Below are 18,055 nucleotides of genomic sequence, written 5' to 3' on the forward strand. Positions count from 1 at the left end.
CGGCATTTAGGGACCAGATTACACCAACTGCCTGCAGATCTTTAGAAGACAAAGCAGAGCACAGACTTCACAGGGCTCCAGACGGTGGGACCGGCAACCACCACCTGTCAACGGAGAGCAGGACGGCCCTGTAGCCACTGGGCTCCGCAGGTAAAGCCGCGAACCCAGACACAGACCCCGCCACCTCCCGGGGAGCCTGCGCCCGGCTCTCCGCCCCTGGGCGAGCTACAGCCCCAGCTTCCGGCCCCCCCCAGTCCCGGCCCCGCCCCCGGCGCGCTGCCGCCCCTGCTTCCTGCCCCCGGGCCCGCCCCCGGGCGCCTGGGCCCCGCCCCCGGCGCGCTGCAGCCCCTGCTTCCGGCGCCCAGACGTAGACGTCACTTCCGGTTTTTCCCAGGCGGCGGTTCCGAGGTGAGTCACTGTGCCAGTACCTAAGATGGTCGCTGGCCCATCCACCGCAGTGGCCAATGGAGGAGAAGCCGGCACGAACCCGGAGTTGCCCGGCTCCGCCATGGCAGCCGGGGGCGTGGCTTCCGGCGGCCCGCGCCTGCGAGTCGGGGTGGCCGGTCGGGCGCAGGCGGCGGCTGACAGGCGCTCCTCCTCCTCCTCGCCCTTCTCGTTCTCCTCCTCTTCCGACGGCGCGGCTGGTGCCCAGGCGGACTGTCGACCCCCAGCTCGCGGCCCTGCAAGGCGCCAGGGCCGCTCTGGGGGATGGACAAGGGGAAGATGGACGAGAATGAATGGGGGTACCACGGCGAGGGCAACAAGAGCCTGGTTGTGGCCCACGCGCAGGTGAGCGACGGACGTCGGCGCGTCCGGGACCCTCACCTTGCCCGACCGTTTCCGCGTCCCCCAGCACCCCGGTGCGGGTCGGTTCCGCTCCTCCCAGACCCCTTCCCCTGTCCCCACGGAGTCACACCTCCCCCCTCGCGTCAGTTTGCGTCCCCACTTCGTCACCCCCTCCCCCAGGTCGGTGCAGCGTCCCCCAGGGTCACCCCCGCCAGGCCGGCGCCGTGTTCCTCCAGGTCACCTCCCCTCCCTCGAGTCAGTTCCGCGTCCCCCCAGCACCCGCTTCGGGTCGCTTCCGCGTCCCCGCAGTGTCATCCCCTCTCCCGGGTGAGTTCCCTGTTGCTCCAGTGTCGCCACCCCCTGGTCAGTTCCCGTGGCCTCCCGGGCTGCTGGCTGCTGTGGGCGGAGGGTGCGCGGCGCGGGTGGGGAAGAGTCCGGCGGCTGTGGACCTCCGCGCGGGGGTGGCGGCGGCGGGCGCGCCGTCTCTGGGACGCCAGAGTTGCTGCTCTGCTGCAGCTGCTAATCGTGGAGCCTTGCCCAGACGCTTTTTGCAGAATCTTTTAGAATTGAGTTTCCCTTTTTTAAAACCTCCCGTCCTCACTCCTCCCTTTCTTAGTGAGGGTGAGAGTTTCAGAAAGTGCTGGAAGAACTCCCAGGGAGGTGACTCCAGGAAGAGAAGCTGTGGACTTGTGCGAAGGCCCAGGTCTCCCTGACCTGCTGCCGGCTGACACCAGCGGCAGGAATGCAGTGCTGGGGGAGGGGTCAAGAGCATGCGAGTTGGAGTCACACAGAACTGGGCAGAATCCCAGTTCTACCACGGCCTGGCCCGGTCTCCATTTCTGCATTTGCAAAGTGAACTAGTAACAGAACCCCCTTTGTGTAATTGCTAGAAAGATGAGGGAGCAGGAGCTGGACAAGTTACACCTGGCAAGTGAGGCTAAGATACCTGACCCAGTCCACCGGCTCCTATGGGAGGGCGCCGGGCTCTGCCATTCCAGTGCTGGTGCCTGGGTCAGCTGTAGGGTAAGTTGCAGTCACCCCGCTGACCCCTATGTACTGCCACAGTCTGGAAACGTAAGAACTGAGACTACACGCTTTGCTCAAGATCTTTAGATGAATTAATAATGGACCAGGCTCACCTGAAGCTGTTCTCTGCGCAGTCAGCTGGGCCCCGTTGTGTTTCAAGGTCAGGCAAAGCTTGGGGTGTTCCAGCATGAGCCCCTTCTGTTGTGGTGGCGCAAAAGCCTCCCACAAAACAAATACTCATCTTCCAGTTCCTTAGTGAGACTGGATAGTGTGTCTTCACCTTGTGTAAAGCTCAGCTTTTCTAGTGGGGGCTAATGTACTGAGTTTCAAAAATACTGTTGGACAAAGGAGCAAGTCCCAGACTTGGAATACTATAAACTACGCCCAAAATCAATCACCTCCCGAAATAGAAGCACTGGGCTAAGATGGGTCACTGGTCAATGCTACGCAACATTTAGGGACTAGATTACACCAACCGCCTTCACGGTGGGAGCTCAGCGGCATCAGGCACTCACACACCTTCGCCACCCCTGACAAGAGCTTGCTCACCTCCAGGGTGGTTCACCGCCCACCGCCCCGCCCCCGCACCTTGTTGCATGCCTGTTGTTGGGGTGGTGGGTTTTTTGTTTCTTTTTTTCTTTTAAACTCAGTCACCAGGCTGCCCTGGACCCGTGGTTTTCATTCTGTATTTTAAATCTAAATTTGCTCTGCTATGCTCATGCCTGCCTGCCTGTTAAGTAGCTCATCATTTGAACTTGAAGATGATCTTTGTAAGTAGTCGTGTAAGAAAGTGTTCCTACCAAGTGAAGGCACTGAGTAAAGGGAGGACTGTGCCCCTTGGGTGTGAAGAAGCCTTTGTGCTTTGCCCGGGCCTTGAGGACCGGGGGAGAGAGAGTCCTGGAAGGCAGCCCTTCCGGTTTGTGCTGTGCCCGAGGAGAGGGTGTGTGCAAGTGGGAGAGAAGATGGACCACTGAGCACAGGATTCCCTCACCTGCGGGTGGACTCCCCAGACCCCCTTATTCATTCCAAGACAGAGAGCTGCCTTCCCCACTTTTTGTTTTTAATGTATTTTTATTGCTTTCAGAGAGGAAGGGAGAGGAGAAATAGAAACATCAGTGATGAGAGAGAATCATTGATCGGCTGCCTCCTGCACGCCCCACCCTGGGGATCGAGCCCACAACCCGGGCCTGTGCCCTGACCGGGAATCGAACCATGACCTCCCAGTCCATAGGTCGACACCACCATTGAGCCACAGCGGCCAGGCCCCACTTTTTTCTAGATCGGGAGATAGTCACTTTCTTGGAGAGGGCATCATGTACTTCTGATTGGAAGGTCCCTATGAAGTGAGCAATCTGTTCTCTCCTCGCCAGCTCAGAACACGGCGTGCCTCCAGGCAGCCAGTCCTGCAGCCTGGCATCTGCACTGAAGGAACATGAGGCGAAAGAGAGCCTCCAGGAGTCGGGAGCTGTGAGGAGCATGGGGCTTGTAAAGTGGGGCCTGCAGACGGAAGAGCCAAGTGCAGGCCACAGGAGGACCGTGGCCCGGGGAGGTCTCAGGGCTGAGCGGGAAGAAAGGACAGTGCGAGACCCTAATGGCAGACCAGTTCCCTGGCACATTGCTGTCGGCTTCCTGGTGGCCCCTTCAGGCATCCTGTGTCTGTCACACTCAACCTGGTGCTCAGCACCCTTGGGTCCAGCCGTGCAGTTTAACCTTTTCCCAGGCCCTGGCCCTTGGCCCTGGCGCCAGCCCCGTTGGCCCACAGCTTGGCACTGTGTCCCAGTGGGTGCCTGGAGGCCCATGCACTGACCTCATGCAAGGTCTTGGGCAAGAGCACTTTCCTTGTGGGCAGTGAGGGTGCTGTCACTCGTCCTGGTGACCGTGCCACCCTTCTGCTCCCTCTGAGCTGTGGTAGCGAGGCCCAGGCCGCCCGCGTGTGCTGCGGGCTTTCTGTCCGTGTGGCTTTCACAGCTGCACTTGCCCTCTTCACCGTTGTCCTGTTGGCTTGGCTCGGGGTCCTGTCCTGTGAAGGTCACCATAGTCTGGTTTGTAATTTGATCTCTTAAGTGTCTCCAATGGTGGTGGGCGTCAGCCGGGGCAGGCCAGGCAGAGAGCTGCCCCCAGGCCTGGAGCCGCCCTCCGGCTGCCCTCACCTATGGGGTGCAGGGCAGACAGTGGCCCACTCCCTTCATCACACTAGGCTGCTGTGACAGAAGCAAAATGACAGACCTGCCAACAAAGGCCATTTGTCACAGCACGTGGGAAGCTGTCAGGTCTGATCTTTCAGGTTTTGCATTCTTCCTAAGATTCTGGGGAGCGGGGTGGGGGGTAGGGGTGGGGGGACGGGTGAAGCCCTCTGGCGTTCGTCTGGGTCCTGAAGATGCGAAGTTCCTGCAGTCAGGCCATCTGACTGCTCCCTTCCTGTCTTGCATTTTAGCATTTCTGGTTTGTAGGTCATACTTAATGTATGTGTCGGAAGCAAATAAGAATTGTTCTGTTCTATTGTTTTTTAAAAAATGACTTTTCCCAACTCCTGGGCCACTCCCTTCTTTCATTTTTTCCTGAATCTAGTTGAAAGAGTCTTAACCTTTTGTTGCCTCTAGATTTTTTAAAATAAGTAACTGATTCTGTATTTGAGATTTTTAATTCTATCCATCCAGGTTGATACAGTAGCTGTGACTTCTTTCTTGGTAAGAACTCATTGGAGACTCTGCATGTGGCTCCCACCTGTTGGCACCTGTAGTTGAATGCCTAGGATTAGTTATTTCCCAGTTGTGTTTCCTTTGGTGGTTTCCAGCCCTGGCCTTGGCGAGCGCTGAGCCCTGCTTTCCTAGCATCGAGGTCTGCCCAGCCAGGCCTGGTCTCCCAAGGTGGCCTGGCGCCCCAGCCTCCTCCTCAGTCAGAACTCAGGGAGCAGTGGCCCCGTGTACCGTGAGGTAAGGAAGGTTTCTGCGTGTGCGGCAGCAGGACGACTGCAGCGCCGGCTGCCCCGCCGCCACACGCAGGCATTTGTGCACTGCTCCAGAGCCCTCGTGTGGCCGGGGCGGCCTGGGCCTCGATAGCTCCTCCAGGACTCACGGCACCCTGCAGTGTTTGTCATTCCAAGTCGTCCTGCTCCTCTGGCTGTCACCCCGGCCATCCCTTCAGGGACCATCGAGTCTCCTCCGTTTCAGCCCCTGAGTGCCCTTCCCTGCCTGTCACGTGGATGTAACTCCACTGCCCCCTCCCCACCTCACGGTCTAGCTGCGCCTGCGTCAGCTGTGCAGTAGTGGTGGGTCCAGACGGGGCTGCCAGCCTGGGAAGGAACAGGTCCTCCTTCTGGCCTCGATGGGCTCCCCTCGGCGAGCTGTCTCGTCTCTCTGTTTTGTCTGAGGCTGTCCACCCAGCACCATGTCCCACCCCCTGTCTCCCAACCCCACTGTGGGTCCTGGGGTGTGTTACTCGTTGGGTCACCACAGGCGTTGACCTGGCCAGGTGTTGTCACAGATGCTCTGAGAGGCCACCCAGGTTGGGGCTGGCAGGGCAACTGCAAAAGGCAGCCTCACTGAGAAGCACCTGAGCCATCGGACACCCAGGGCAGCGCCTCGAGGGTGTCATCCTCTGCTGCGGCGGGTCCGCCTCCCTCCCCCGTCACGCGGCCGGGGCTGTGCCTCCTGGCGTCTTCGGGAGGCCCGGCTCTGGGCCGTCATCCCTGGAAGCCTAGGCTGCCCTGCGACAGCGAGGCTGCAGCCTGAGACACCAGTGAGGGTGCCCGCAGGCCATGCCTCCCCTGGGTGTTTGCCTGGGGCCCTAACCCTTTAATTCCACCCACAGGTTCGCTCTCTCTGGCTTCAGGTGGGCAGGTCTCCTTTTTAATATATTGGTTTTTATGGTCTTTTATTTGTGTTCAATATCAACTATTGCTTCCTCAGTTCCAGAAAATTCTGTATAATAAAACCCTAGTATGCAAATCGACCGAACAGCGTAAAGACCGGTCGCTATGACGCACCGGGGGAGTGCCGCTCAGCCAGAAGCCAGGCTCAGGGCTGGCGCCTCCACTGCGGGCGGGAGGTAAGGAGCAAGGGGTCCTGGACTGCGAGAGGGCACAGGCTGGGCTGATGGCCCCCCCCCTCCGTGCATGAAAGCACCCAATATTTCCACACTAAGAAAATAATTTTTGTTAACACTCTGGTGCACTTCCCTCCACTATGGTTTTATTGGGTACTTAAGAATCCTTTGGCCTGCCCAGTGTGGCTCAGTGAACATTGACCCATGAACCAAGAGGTTACTGGTTTGATTCGCAGTCAGGGCAGTGTAGGGGGAGTGTAGGAGGTAGCTGAACGATGATTCTCATTGATGTTTCTCTCTCTCTCTCTCTCTCAAAAAAAAAATCAATAAAAAAATACATTTTTTAAAAAGAATTCTTTGTTTCTGTTTTCCTGCCTTTTCACTCAGCCTTGCAGCCTAACAATGTAGAATACCCTTCACGGGCTGCAGAGCACTCTGGCGGCAGGCCCGGTCCCGTGCTGCCAGGCATTCGTGAGGCTGTGCTTCTAGAGCTATTCCGAGCCTTGCTTTCCGGGCATCCTGATGTTTCGATGACTTGATGTTCTCAGAGTGGATCGGAGGCACCTTTGCCAGGCCCACTCCCCCCGCCCCCGTCAGTTCCAGAAAATTCTGTATAATAAAACCCTAGTATGCAAATTGACCGAACAGCGTAAAGACCGGTCGCTATGACGCGGACCCTGGGACCCTCGCAGCACAGGAAGCTTCCTGCTGCTTTGCTAAGTGACAAGTTGTACCCTACCTCTGTACGTTTTGAGGTTGTTGATATGTGTCATTTCTGCACTCAGTGACGTTTTTAGCTTTTTGAAATCACTGATTCTCACCGGGGGGCCAAGGTGCAAGTGCGTGCGCCTCGCTCCCTGTCCTGCTGTGGGCAGAGCTGCCTGGCCCAGACCGTCTTCTCCATCTCACCCCTCTCTGAACTTCCTTGGCACCCGTCCTAGACATCGAGAAGGCCCATTTCAGACACCTGCGTGCCGATGTCTGGCTGGAGAGAACGTTTCCTTCCCAGCTGGTTAGACCCCCTGGCGCTCACTGGCGCAGCAGTGCCCACCCCCTGGGCATCTCCCCGAGGGCAGCCGAGGCAGCCTGCCCTTCGGCCATGGTAGGCCTGGGACTAGGTGTCTCTGCCAACGAGGGCCGGTGCGGTTGATTCCTCACCTTTCTCTGCTGTCCATCTGAACGGGTGTTGCTGGCTCCACAGCTGGCCTCTTGGCATGACCTGTGGCCACCGGCCCAGCCCAGGCCCCCACAGGGCAGCCCCCACAGCCCGGCCCCCACAGAGCAGCCCCCACAGCCCGGCCCCCACAGGGCAGCCCCCACAGCCCGGCCCCCACAGGGCTGCGGTGCTGGCCTTGCAGAGCAGGTGCACCACTGAGTGTGGTTTGTGGGGACTGGCCCTCAGGAGGACAATAGCTCCCTGGGGTGGGCTGGGAACATTGAGATCGTTTCCATCTTATTTAGAATTAGCAATACTTTTCTATGAGTAGTAAAACCTTTTGTACATTCTTATTTCCTTAAGATAAATTCCTGAGAGTGGGCTGGCTGGGTCAGAAGGCACAGGTATTCCTGGTTGCCCTGTGGCCCCAGTGTGTCCTCTGGTGGGGGCACCGGGTGTTCAGGCCAGGGGGCTGCCTCTGAGGTTGCCACCTCCAAACTGCTGAGGACACCCCCACGCTGCCCAACCCCTCCTGCACACCCCGCCCCCCAGACTGCAGGCGGCACTAATCACCCTTTGCTTTCTTTTCCAATAGCGTTGTGTGGTACTGCGTTTTCTGAAGTTTCCTCCCAATAGGAAGAAGGTAAGAGCTGTTGAGTTTGCCACCCAGGCATTGAAACAATGACTTAGGAACACTTTGATTTTATTTCTGATGGAGAAGTCTGAATGCGCATCATAGAGACTTAACTACGACACGGCATTCAGTCAGAACGTGGTGGGTCTGATTCCTGCAGGACCCAGTGCCTGGTGGGGTCACTGTGGGGAGTCCCTGGGTGCTGAGCTAGGAGTCGCCCGTTCAAGTCAGAGAGCCCTGTGGTTGGCGGGGACCCCGAGGGCCAGGTCTCAGCTTTGCGCTTCCCCATCTCTGAACATGAAGTCTGGGATGCTGGCAGGTAGGCGGCATTGCAGGCCCCACAGGCAGCTCAGATGGCGCCTTGGCTTCTATTTGCTGAGTCACCCAAGCCCAGGACCGGACACCCTCGGAGCTGTTGCTGCTCTGTAACCCCGCTGACCTCTGCGAGGCAGTGACCCTGGAGGTGGGGTGTCGCTGTGGTATTCATCCAAATCTCAGTGGGCGCAGGGCTCAGTCAGGGGGCCCTGCAGAGCCTTCCTCTGTGGGCCCTGGGGGAAGGGAGAGAGGCAAAGGAGCTGTGGGCCGGCCCTCACAGTGGGACGGCGGGTGGGGGTGGGGAGTGGGAATTGGGCAGAACGGCCGTTGCGTTTCTGTGGAATCCAAGTGCAGACCAGAGCCGTCTGGGAGGCTGCCCCCAGGCCCCTTCTCCACGCAGCGTCTGCTGAGCCCAGACCCACAGCTCTGGTCAGCTGTTCCTGCTTCAGTTTATTGAGGCATTGTCTTCCCAGGCAACCAGCAATGTGCGTTTACTCATTATGTCAGTGGCGTTCCCCGTGGGAATCCCGTGGTCATGCTGTCAACAAGGGGAGCGTGTGGCGTCACTGCGTGTGCTCTGGGCCTCTCTGTCGGCTTCATTCTCACACGTCACACTGCACGAGCCCTGGGATGCAGGCTGGGTCTGCGGGTGCTGTAGTGCAGATGGCAGCCCGGCCCAGGCCTTCCCTGGAGCTCAGGCCCTGTGTCAGCACCACCTGGACTGCCCTTGAGGACAGCTCTCTCGTTCCTTAGACCTGGCATGGACCGTGCGGAGTTCTCGCCTCCGCCAGGGGGAGGGACACAGGGCTGATTTGCTGTCTCACCCAAATCTCATAGCTTATTGGCTCCTTAAGAACATCTGACTTGGGAGAAAATATTTTATTCTCTATTTAGAGGCTGAAGAATAAAATGTAAATACCTAGTGATTTTTGGACAGGAGAGATTTTCAAAGTCCAATTCCTCGGAAGCGGTGCACGAGCTGCTGGTGGAATCCACCGGTGCTCCTGGCACAGGGTGGGTCACGTGGGGCCCTGGGTGGAAGGCAGAGGTGGGCCTGAGAGCTGAGAGGACAGAAGCTCCAGTGGGTCTGGCGGTGTCTGGCGAGGCCCCGCGTCAGTAAGGCCTTCTGTGCTTCTGTGTTGCAGGCCTCGGAAGAAGTATTCCAGCACCTCCAAAACATAGTGGACTTCGGCAAAAATGTCATGAAAGAGTTTTTGGGGGAGAACTATGTTCATTGTGGGGTAAGTGGTTTCATTTATGGAGTCTTAAGTTCATGGGCAAGATCTGTATTAATAATACCAGCTTCTCAATTACAGTTTGGAACTATGAGCTTGATAGTTCCTCATGTTAGAGTTTCCGAGTGGTTTGTTTTTCGCATTTGCTGTGTTGTGAGGTAGCAGAGCAGATAGTATTATTCCCATTTTCTAGCTGAAGAGCCTGAGGTTCAGAGAGACCACATGAGACCCCCGCTTGCCAGGGTACCAGTCTCCTCCCCCCGCCTTGGAGACGTGCAGCATGGCGAGGGCCTGAGCGAGGTCCAGACAGCCTGCTGCGTCCATTGCATGTGGCTGGTCTGCACTGCTGGCTCTTATTGGTCCTGATAACTGAGAGGCGTGCGTGTCACTGACAAGGTCTGTAGTTTGGACACTTGGGGAGGAGACAGTGTAGGAAGCCACAGTGGCTTTGGTCCACGCCGGTGACAGCTGTCTTAGTATCTGTTGGCCCTGCTGCCTGTTTTAGATCAGGGCCCTGAACAGACTAACAGTTTATCACTTTGCATCCAGAGAGCACTGCTCCGTTTTGCAGACCCTATGCCTTGCGTCTGTCCTGGGAAAATGATCCTAGGAGGTTGAGGACACCTGTGAAGATGAAGGGTTGCCGGGCAAAGTAGGCTTTAAATGGCTCTGGCAGGAAAGCACCCTCCAAGAAGGTCCCTAGACAAGCTGAGGATGTATGGGGGTGGCTGCCGGTGTCCCTCAGGCTGCAGCCTTGGCTGAAGGCATCAGACCCTTTTCCAGGGTGGCCCAGCCGTGGGGTTGGCAGGGTGGTGCGGCTTTTGGCTGGCTTTCTCAGCACCTCCCCACGTGGGTTTGCTGCAGGGCTCTGAGGGTCCGTGAGACTCAGCCCGGCTCCCCAGTACTTGATCTGAGAGATGATCTGGCCCAAAGTTGTGTCCTTTCCACAGCATCCTGCGGCCTTGCAGGTCAGCCCGCAGAGTGGAGGCCCGCAGGGAGCCGCAGGGAGCCGCAGTCTGTGTGCGGAGTCCCAGGGAGCGGGCGCACCTGGCCCCTGCGGAGCCTTTCTCTGTAGCACAGCGCTGAGGCTCCAGACCTTCCTCCTGGCGGGGCCCGTGAGGAGGGTGTGGGAGGTGGGGCAGCCGGATAAGTGGGAGCAGCGTCAGGGTGCCCCCCGGCCCAGGGCACCCATGCTCCGCCATCCACAGCGGACGGCTCCCTGGGTGCAGGAGGTGAGGCCACAGGTCGCTTTCTGGGAACGTGCATCCCGTTGGCACCTTGGCGTGGAGATAGCACCTGAGTGAGCACAGCCTGTCTTGCCCCAGGCAGACGCGATGTCCCCAGGGGACCGCCACTCAGGCCTGGCCCCACTGGACGGCGGCATCCAGAGCACGTCTCTGGTCCGCACACGGCCGTCAGCCTGTGTAGGTGCCGTGTGACGGGAAGTGGGCCAGATGCAGCCGGTGAGCATTCCCCTCCTCTGTCCTGGGACCAGATACAGCCAGCCCCACGGTGAGAGCCGAGGCCCAGCAGCACCCTGCTCGTGCCTGCACTGCCTCCGGGCCTGCCGGCTGTTTGCGGACTGGTCTGGGCCGGTTTCCGTGTGAGCTGGCGGTTCGGCAATGGGGACGAGGCTGTCCCTTTATGCCTACACATGTCTGCGTCTTAAATCCCGGGGGTAGTGGAGACCTGGCGGATTTTAGAAGTTCTGCCTCGCTTTTGTGGGCCTCAGCCTCCAAGTTTGGGTGCCCCTGGGCGGCCTGGACTTCACCTTTACCCTGACACGATGGGGGCACGGGCCGGGCCAGCTCGTGTGGCGAGTGAGGGTGCCGTCTCCTGAGGGAGCTCCTGGGAGGCTGCGGACCTGCCGCTCCCGGTTGGCCCCCAGTCTGGGCGGCCCTTCTCCTCCGCGGCCTCCCGCCATCCCTTTGAGGGAAGTGCCTGGCAGCAGGAAGCGGTGCAGCCGCATCTTCCAGGTACACTTCCTGGGAGGTTCTGTGCGCTTCCAGTCTCCCTGCGCGAACACCACGTGCCCTGCGGATGCCTCCGGGGCTCCGCGGCGCCGTTCGTCCATCCGGCCGGTGATGGCGCGGTGCACAGGGTCATGCGTCTGAAGCAAATGGAACCAAATGCTAGGCGGGGTGTCTACTACCAGCATTTCATTCTGACTTAAACACAAGTAGAACTCATTATAAAAGCAGGAATTTAAAGTTGCTTAAAGAAATAAATTCTACTTTTTACCTTAGTGACTGTGGACTCAGGTGGGGCAGTCACAGGTGCGTTTCAAGAGAAGCTGAGCCGCTTTGAGCTCTGGACTCGACCCCTCGGTCCTCTGCACGTGTCTGTCACTTGAGGAGTCCAGCAGGGCCTGCCTGCCTGCACAGGCCTGAGCTGCGTGCGGCCCTGCCCAGCCTGGCCCCGGGCTGGCTGCGGGCTGAGGTGTTTCTCTGAGGGCGGGTCTGGAGGCAGTCTTTATCTTGCCTGCACAGTGTCCCTGAGTGCCACTGCTCACTTCCTACCTTTGGTTTGTTTAAAGTGGAGTGAGACCTGGGCCTTTTGTGAATGTCTAAGTTTTGAATTTTCAAATGTTTATAATCCCCCCTCTTCCATTGTTTCACCTTACCTAATTCACTGAGCCAAACCGGTCACACCTTACCTAATTCAGAACTAAATTTTTAGCAACTCGCCTTTTATCAGTTTATAGCATGTGTAGGTAAATGCCAGAATTCACGAGGTCAGCTCGCACAGCAGGCTGGGAAGTGGACGACTGACAGCCGGGCCCACTGCAGGAGCCCGTCTGTGCAGCAGGAAGCCAGGCAGGCCTGGGCGTCCGCATCCTAGGCTGGGCTCCTGTGCCCTGCGGGGCTTCTCCCGAGGGCGAGCCTGCCACCAGGCAGCACCGGGGCCGTGGTGAGGGCTCGGACTAAAGCTCCTTCCGCAGGAAATTGCAAGGAGCAGCAACGTGGAGAGAAGTTACTCTTAGTCTTTCGCCCAGATGCACAGCCTGCGGGCCTCAGTCCCGTGGCGGAGGGCCCTCGGGTCGCCCCGGAGAGTAGTATTCCATCAGACCCTTCCGTGGGGGAGTGGGAGAGGCTCCGCGTGTCTGCGGAGACAGCTGCTGGGAGCCTTCGTGCCAGCAGCAAGCCCCTCCGGCCCTGCTTTGCCGCAGGGACACCACGAGGAGAGGCCAGGGCTCGTGAGGACACCGGCTGGGTGGTGGACCGCTGCTGGTCACCACCCGCACCCAGGCGCTCTGCGGAGGGCCGGCGCTCCCATGCTCCTGCTGAATCGGGACATGAGGCCCACATGCTAGTACTGAGGACTTTGTAATGTGCTGGAGTAGACGTCACAGAAATGTGCCGTTGGCACCACTGTCAGTGTGCAGCTCCGTGGCATGGAGGACGTTCTCAGTGCTGTGCGGCCCACACTGCTGCTCTTGTCCTTACAGGAGGTGGTCCAGCTGCCTTTAGATTTTGTGAAGCAGCTCTGCCTAAAGATCCAGTCTGAACGACCAGGTAAGGGTGTCTGACTTACACTTTTCCTTTGTCATTTAACATACCCGATGTGAAGTGTGTGACATTTTCCCTCATGCTCGGTAGATGCAGCTTTCAGCAGTTCTTTTGCCAGAAACTTGATCATCAGGGTAGAGATCCCAGGAGCTTACGAAGACAATTCTGGCATCAGATCCCCAGGCCACTGCAGAGAATGTATGACCAGGAACTAATTAATACTAATAAACATGCATTTGGGAGCGAGAGGGAGCCGAGGGAGTTAGGGGAGACTCAGGGAAGGGAAGGGAAGGGAGGCTGCAGGGAGGCTGGAGGAGTCGAAAGGAAACCAGGTAGACCCACACCGCAGAGGAGGGCCAGCCCCCAGAGCTGGAGCCCACCCAGCCTGCTTGTCCTCCTGGGGACCAGGAGACGTGAGTTCTGTGGGCAGTACCTGCCCCATCACCTCCCATACCTGCCCCGTCACCTCCCGTCCCTGCCCCGTCACCTCCCATACCTGCCCCGTCACCTCCCATACCTGCCCCGTCACCTCCCATACCTGCCCCGTCACCTCCCATCCCTGCCCCGTCACCTCCCATCCCTGCCCCGTCACCTCCCATACCTGCCCCGTCACCTCCCGTCCCTGCCCCATCACCTCCCGTCACTGCCCCATCACCTCCCGTCCCTGCCCCGTCACCTCCCGTCCCTGCCCCGTCACCTCCCATACCTGCCCCGTCACCTCCCGTCCCTGCCCCGTCACCTCCCGTCCCTGCCCCATCACCTCCCATACCTGCCCCGTCACCTCCCATACCTGCCCCATCACCTCCCATCCCTGCCCCGTCACCTCCCATCCCTGCCCCATCACCTCCCATACCTGCCCCGTCACCTCCCGTCCCTGCCCCGTCACCTCCCGTCCCTGCCCCATCACCTCCCATACCTGCCCCGTCACCTCCCGTCCCTGCCCCGTCACCTCCCGTCCCTGCCCCGTCACCTCCCGTCCCTGCCCCGTCACCTCCCATCCCTGCCCCGTCACCTCCCATCCCTGCCCCGTCACCTCCCGTCCCTGCCCCATTGCCTCCCGTCCCTGCCCCGTCACCTCCCATCCCTGCCCCGTCACCTCCCATACCTGCCCCATCACCTCCCATACCTGCCCCGTCACCTCCCGTCCCTGCCCCGTCACCTCCCATACCTGCCCCGTCACCTCCCATACCTGCCCCGTCACCTCCCATCCCTGCCCCGTCACCTCCCATACCTGCCCCATCACCTCCCATACCTGCCCCGTCACCTCCCGTCCCTGCCCCATCACCTCCCATACCTGCCCCGTCACCTCCCATCCCTGCCCCGTCACCTCCCGTCCCTGCCCCATCACCTCCCGTCCCTGCCCCGTCACCTCCCATACCTGCCCCGTCACCTCCCATCCCTGCCCCGTCACCTCCCATCCCTGCCCCATCACCTCCCGTCCCTGCCCCGTCACCTCCCATCCCTGCCCCGTCACCTCCCATACCTGCCCCGTCACCTCCCATCCCTGCCCCGTCACCTCCCGTCCCTGCCCCATCACCTCCCGTACCTTCTTGAACTTGGTCATGGCTTAGTGATAGAAGCCATGTCAAAGCCTTGCCTTTCAGGGTCAGAGACAAAGAGGTAAAGCCCCTGTGATTGAGATGGACATGCCTCCGCCCAAAACACAGCCCGGCAGCCACGGTGTGCAGTGGCCGGTGGAGAAGTCTCCCTTATTGACAGGAGCAGGCAAGCCCCCAGAGCACCGTGCCTGGAGCCGCTGGTGGAGGAGGCCCAGAGGAGTGGGCTCCGCATGGAGAGGGCTGAGGGGGGAAGGAGGTCATAGCCACGTTGAAGCCAGGTCAGCCTCTTAGCTGTTTCCGCCTCTAGACTAGACGAAGACAGACTGAGACTTGCTGTAGGTTCTGCCGTGCAGCTGCAGTGCTGCTCAGTGCCATTATTTTACTTTAGGATTAGTAATTAAATGTATGCTACTTAACAGTAATAAGGACTGTGCCCCATTGTAATAATGACTCATAATCAGCCTTGTTCTGTGAAAGGAGGAGAGCCAACCTCACGTGGGGCCTGGAGGCCATATGTGCCTCCTATGACTGCCCACAGCACAGCTTCCAGGAGCCCCTGCCGGGGAGCTGTGTGCAGGAGCGCTCCTTCCTCTGAACTCCCGGGGTAAGGGGCTCACAGAATTTGGGGACAGTCCCCAAGACCACCTCACTTCTGATGACAATTGAACATTTGGGGGTCCCCAAAACCAACCTCAGGATCTGATAATTTACTAGAAGGGCCTATAGAACTCATTGTCATCGTCATGTTATGGCTTGTCGCAGCTCAGGGACACAGGTAAGACCAGCAGAATGAAGGGGCACTGGGGGCAGGTGCTTCCAGGTGTCCTGCCCCCTGGAGTCGTCTGGGGTGCGTGCCCTGCTGGCAGCAGCAGTGTGTGAGCGCATGGAGGAGTGCCACGCACGGAGGCTGCCCAGCTGTGGTGGGAGGGTTTGGGGAGGGTTGGGCATTAGACACAGCTGACTAGCTAGCTGCCCTCAGCCTCCAGCCTTCCGGAGGTCGAGCTGATACCGTGAGACCCAACCCCCACCCTGAGTCACAGTTACACTCATGTGACTCAAAGGCCCCGACAGGCAGCACGCTCCAGCTGCCCAGGGGCTGGAGGCCAGGGCTGGCCTTTCTCCAGGGAATTTGCCAAGTTGCTGCAGCATCGTCTTGTATCTCTGGCCCTGATCCTCAGGTATGTTCCACCTCTGTTTTCTAGAATCTCGCTGTGACAAGGACCTGGACACTCTCAGTGGTTACGCTCTGTGCCTTCCCAATTTAGCCAGACTTCAGACCTACCATTTTGCTGAGCACCGGCCGATTCTGTGTGTAGAGATCAAGGTGAAGTTTTGTAAAGGGGAGTGGTGTGGGGAGAAGGGAAAGGTGGGTTCAAACTGTGAGTCCAGGGTACCTGCCAGAGCACACCTTCCCGCAGAAGCTCCTGCTGTCTCCACGGCCCCGCAGCCCTTCTCAGGTCCAGCACCTCATAGAGACTCCGTCTGCTTCCCGCTCCTCCCATAGTGCCTCCTGCTCCATCCTGCTCTGGTTTCTCCCACCGGCCAGGCCCAAGGGACATGCTCCCCAGGCCCCAGGTTTAGGCCTGTCTCCAGGTGCTGCAATGGAGAGACCGTGGACAGGCCCTGGCCGACAGCCACCAGCACAAGTGCTTTGGGTTCCACCCTCCCCGTTGGCTCTGGAAGGTGCAGCTCGCTAGGCCCTCGACCACCCCCTCTGCCATGCCCTGTGGGCCCGTGGTGACACTACATGCTGTGTTCCAGGAGGTCAGCTTGAGGGTTGCCCTTCAGACCAGGGGGCACTCTGTTCCTTTGCTTCTGTCCTGCTCAGGGGAAACCTCCCTGGAGGCACAGTCACATACATGACCCTCAAGGCCTAGGTTTGTCGTGGCCAGGAGTCCTGAGCGGGGAGGACACGGGGTGTTGCTCGTCTATTGGAGGAAGTGATTGCCAGATAAGGGCCAGGCCCCTGGCTTCATTCTGCTGCCCAGTGTCCAGGGGGCTGCTCAGGTCTTCCTCAGGAAGCTTCCCGGATGTCCCAGGCCATTGTTTGTCTCCTTTTCCAAACCTCTTTGGTGGTGATTTCCAGGTCACACCCTTGGCCCTGAGCACTCACAACCCCTGTGCTTAGTGGGGACTGTGGACCTGCTTCCCCAGCCAGAGGGTGAGTGCCTTGGCCTCACAGAGACGCGGCAGCTCTCCAGGGCCACATGCTAAGTGCAGGTCTTACATGTTGTACGTGCCCAGAAACCATGGGTTTCAAAAGGCACCTGGGGTTCCAGACGTTTTGGGAGCCTAGCAACCATCAGATGGGCCCTTCCTGTTCATGACTTCTTGTCAGAGGGAATGAGGTTCTGCTTCTTGGAGCTGGGAGCACTCCCAGCATCTTTCCAGTCTTGTTTGTCTTGAAAACACAAAGTGACTCTGTGGTGTGCTTTTCAATCCAGCAACTGAGGACCAATGAGAGTTCTGACTCGAGCAGCAAAGAGATGTTTATATGATGCGACAAGAGAAGCATCAGGGGTTGGAGAGAAAAGCAGCTTTGGGGACAGTTCTGTCCAACACTGCTGCTCCCAAAGTTGCCTTGTAGTTCTATGTCTGCTTAAAGGTATGCAGTTTCTCCCTAAGCAGATTTTCTTATTTATTTTGCAGCCAAAATGTGGGTTTATTCCTTCCTCCAGTGCCGTGACGCACGAGATGAAGCACAAGGTGTGTCGCTACTGCATGCACCAGCACCTCAAGGTGAGTGCTGGCCAGCCCACCCGCCTGCAGCGCTGTGGGGAGGGTGCTGGCCTGCAGTGACCACCCAGAGTTTTCAAAAGAGTGAAAGAAATTGTAGATGCTTATTATTTACCTCACCTTTGTGTTGTTTGTTTTAAATTGAGATAAAATTTTTTTGCCCTAAGATTCAGCCTTTTAAAGTGTATACATTGAGTATATTTTAGTATATTCACAAAGTTGTACAACCATCACCACTATCTAATTCCAGAACATTTTCATCACTTCAAAAAGAAATTCTGCCCCAGGAGCAGTCCCTGTCCTGCCAACCCCTGTCAACCTCCTGTGTGTCTGGATTTGCCTGTTCTGGACAATGTGTGGCCTTTTGCGACTGTCTTTTTCCACTTAGTATAATTATATTGAGTCCATCATGTAGTAGCATGTATCAGCACTTCATTCCTCTTGTGGCCAATTAATAGTCCATTGTCTGGGAACATTTTGTCCATCCACTCGTCTGTTGATGAACATGTGACTTCTTTCCACCTTTTGGTTATTGTGAATAATGTTGCTATGAACATGCATGTACATGTGTTTCTTTGAATCTCTGTTTTCAGCTTTCTTCCGGCATGGCCATGGGTGAGCCTGAACTCAGGCCCCTGTTCTCCATACTGAGCCCCACGTTGGGCGCCATATGTGCCGTGCCAGCACAGCCAGGTTCAGTGAGCCTGAGAGGGGGCGGTGAAGGATTGAGAAAAGACAGATAAGAGAAAAAAGCTGGGTCTGGGTGGGACGCTGTCCTCTCAGATGGAGAGCTAGCGACAGCGCCACGGCCTGCAAGCCAAGTCTTTATTTTATAGCCAGATTCCACAAGGCAAAGTAAGGGCATGGTCAAGATGTTTACAATGTTCATGTGGGTTTCGAATCTACTCAATTAACATGCACCTGAACTCTATCAAGCCCACATCACTCAGCCACGTGGGACCACAGGTTCAGACCTTAGGTTCAAGCTTACAACTATAGCCTTTGGCTATAATTGTGCTGGGGCTTGCACGTGGCTTTGCCACGAGAGGATCGTG

The 18,055-nt window shown here is 58.1% G+C and overlaps 2 protein-coding genes across 2 annotated transcripts in view; one reads left to right on the forward strand and one right to left on the reverse strand.

The window, feature by feature from the left end:
- The first annotated feature begins 551 nt into the window (after positions 1 to 551).
- Positions 552 to 18,055, forward strand: part of IPPK (inositol-pentakisphosphate 2-kinase) — a 63,330-nt gene continuing 45,826 nt past the window's right edge. The window contains exons 1-6 of the mRNA XM_079791357.1: positions 552 to 789; positions 7,608 to 7,655; positions 9,107 to 9,202; positions 12,645 to 12,711; positions 15,467 to 15,588; positions 16,914 to 17,003. Of these exons, the coding sequence (XP_079647483.1) occupies positions 709 to 789; positions 7,608 to 7,655; positions 9,107 to 9,202; positions 12,645 to 12,711; positions 15,467 to 15,588; positions 16,914 to 17,003 (504 nt within the window). The 5' untranslated portion in view covers positions 552 to 708. The remainder of the gene's footprint in view (positions 790 to 7,607; positions 7,656 to 9,106; positions 9,203 to 12,644; positions 12,712 to 15,466; positions 15,589 to 16,913; positions 17,004 to 18,055) is intronic.
- Positions 12,719 to 18,055, reverse strand: part of CENPP (centromere protein P) — a 316,284-nt gene continuing 310,947 nt past the window's right edge. Inside the window, exon 8 of the mRNA XM_079791365.1 lies at positions 12,719 to 12,892. Coding sequence (XP_079647491.1) covers positions 12,783 to 12,892 — 110 coding nt within the window. The 3' untranslated portion in view covers positions 12,719 to 12,782. The remainder of the gene's footprint in view (positions 12,893 to 18,055) is intronic.

The sequence above is a fragment of the Cnephaeus nilssonii genome, assembly GCF_951640355.1.
Source record: "Cnephaeus nilssonii genome assembly, chromosome: 14".
NCBI classification, from domain to species: Eukaryota; Metazoa; Chordata; class Mammalia; order Chiroptera; family Vespertilionidae; genus Cnephaeus; species Cnephaeus nilssonii.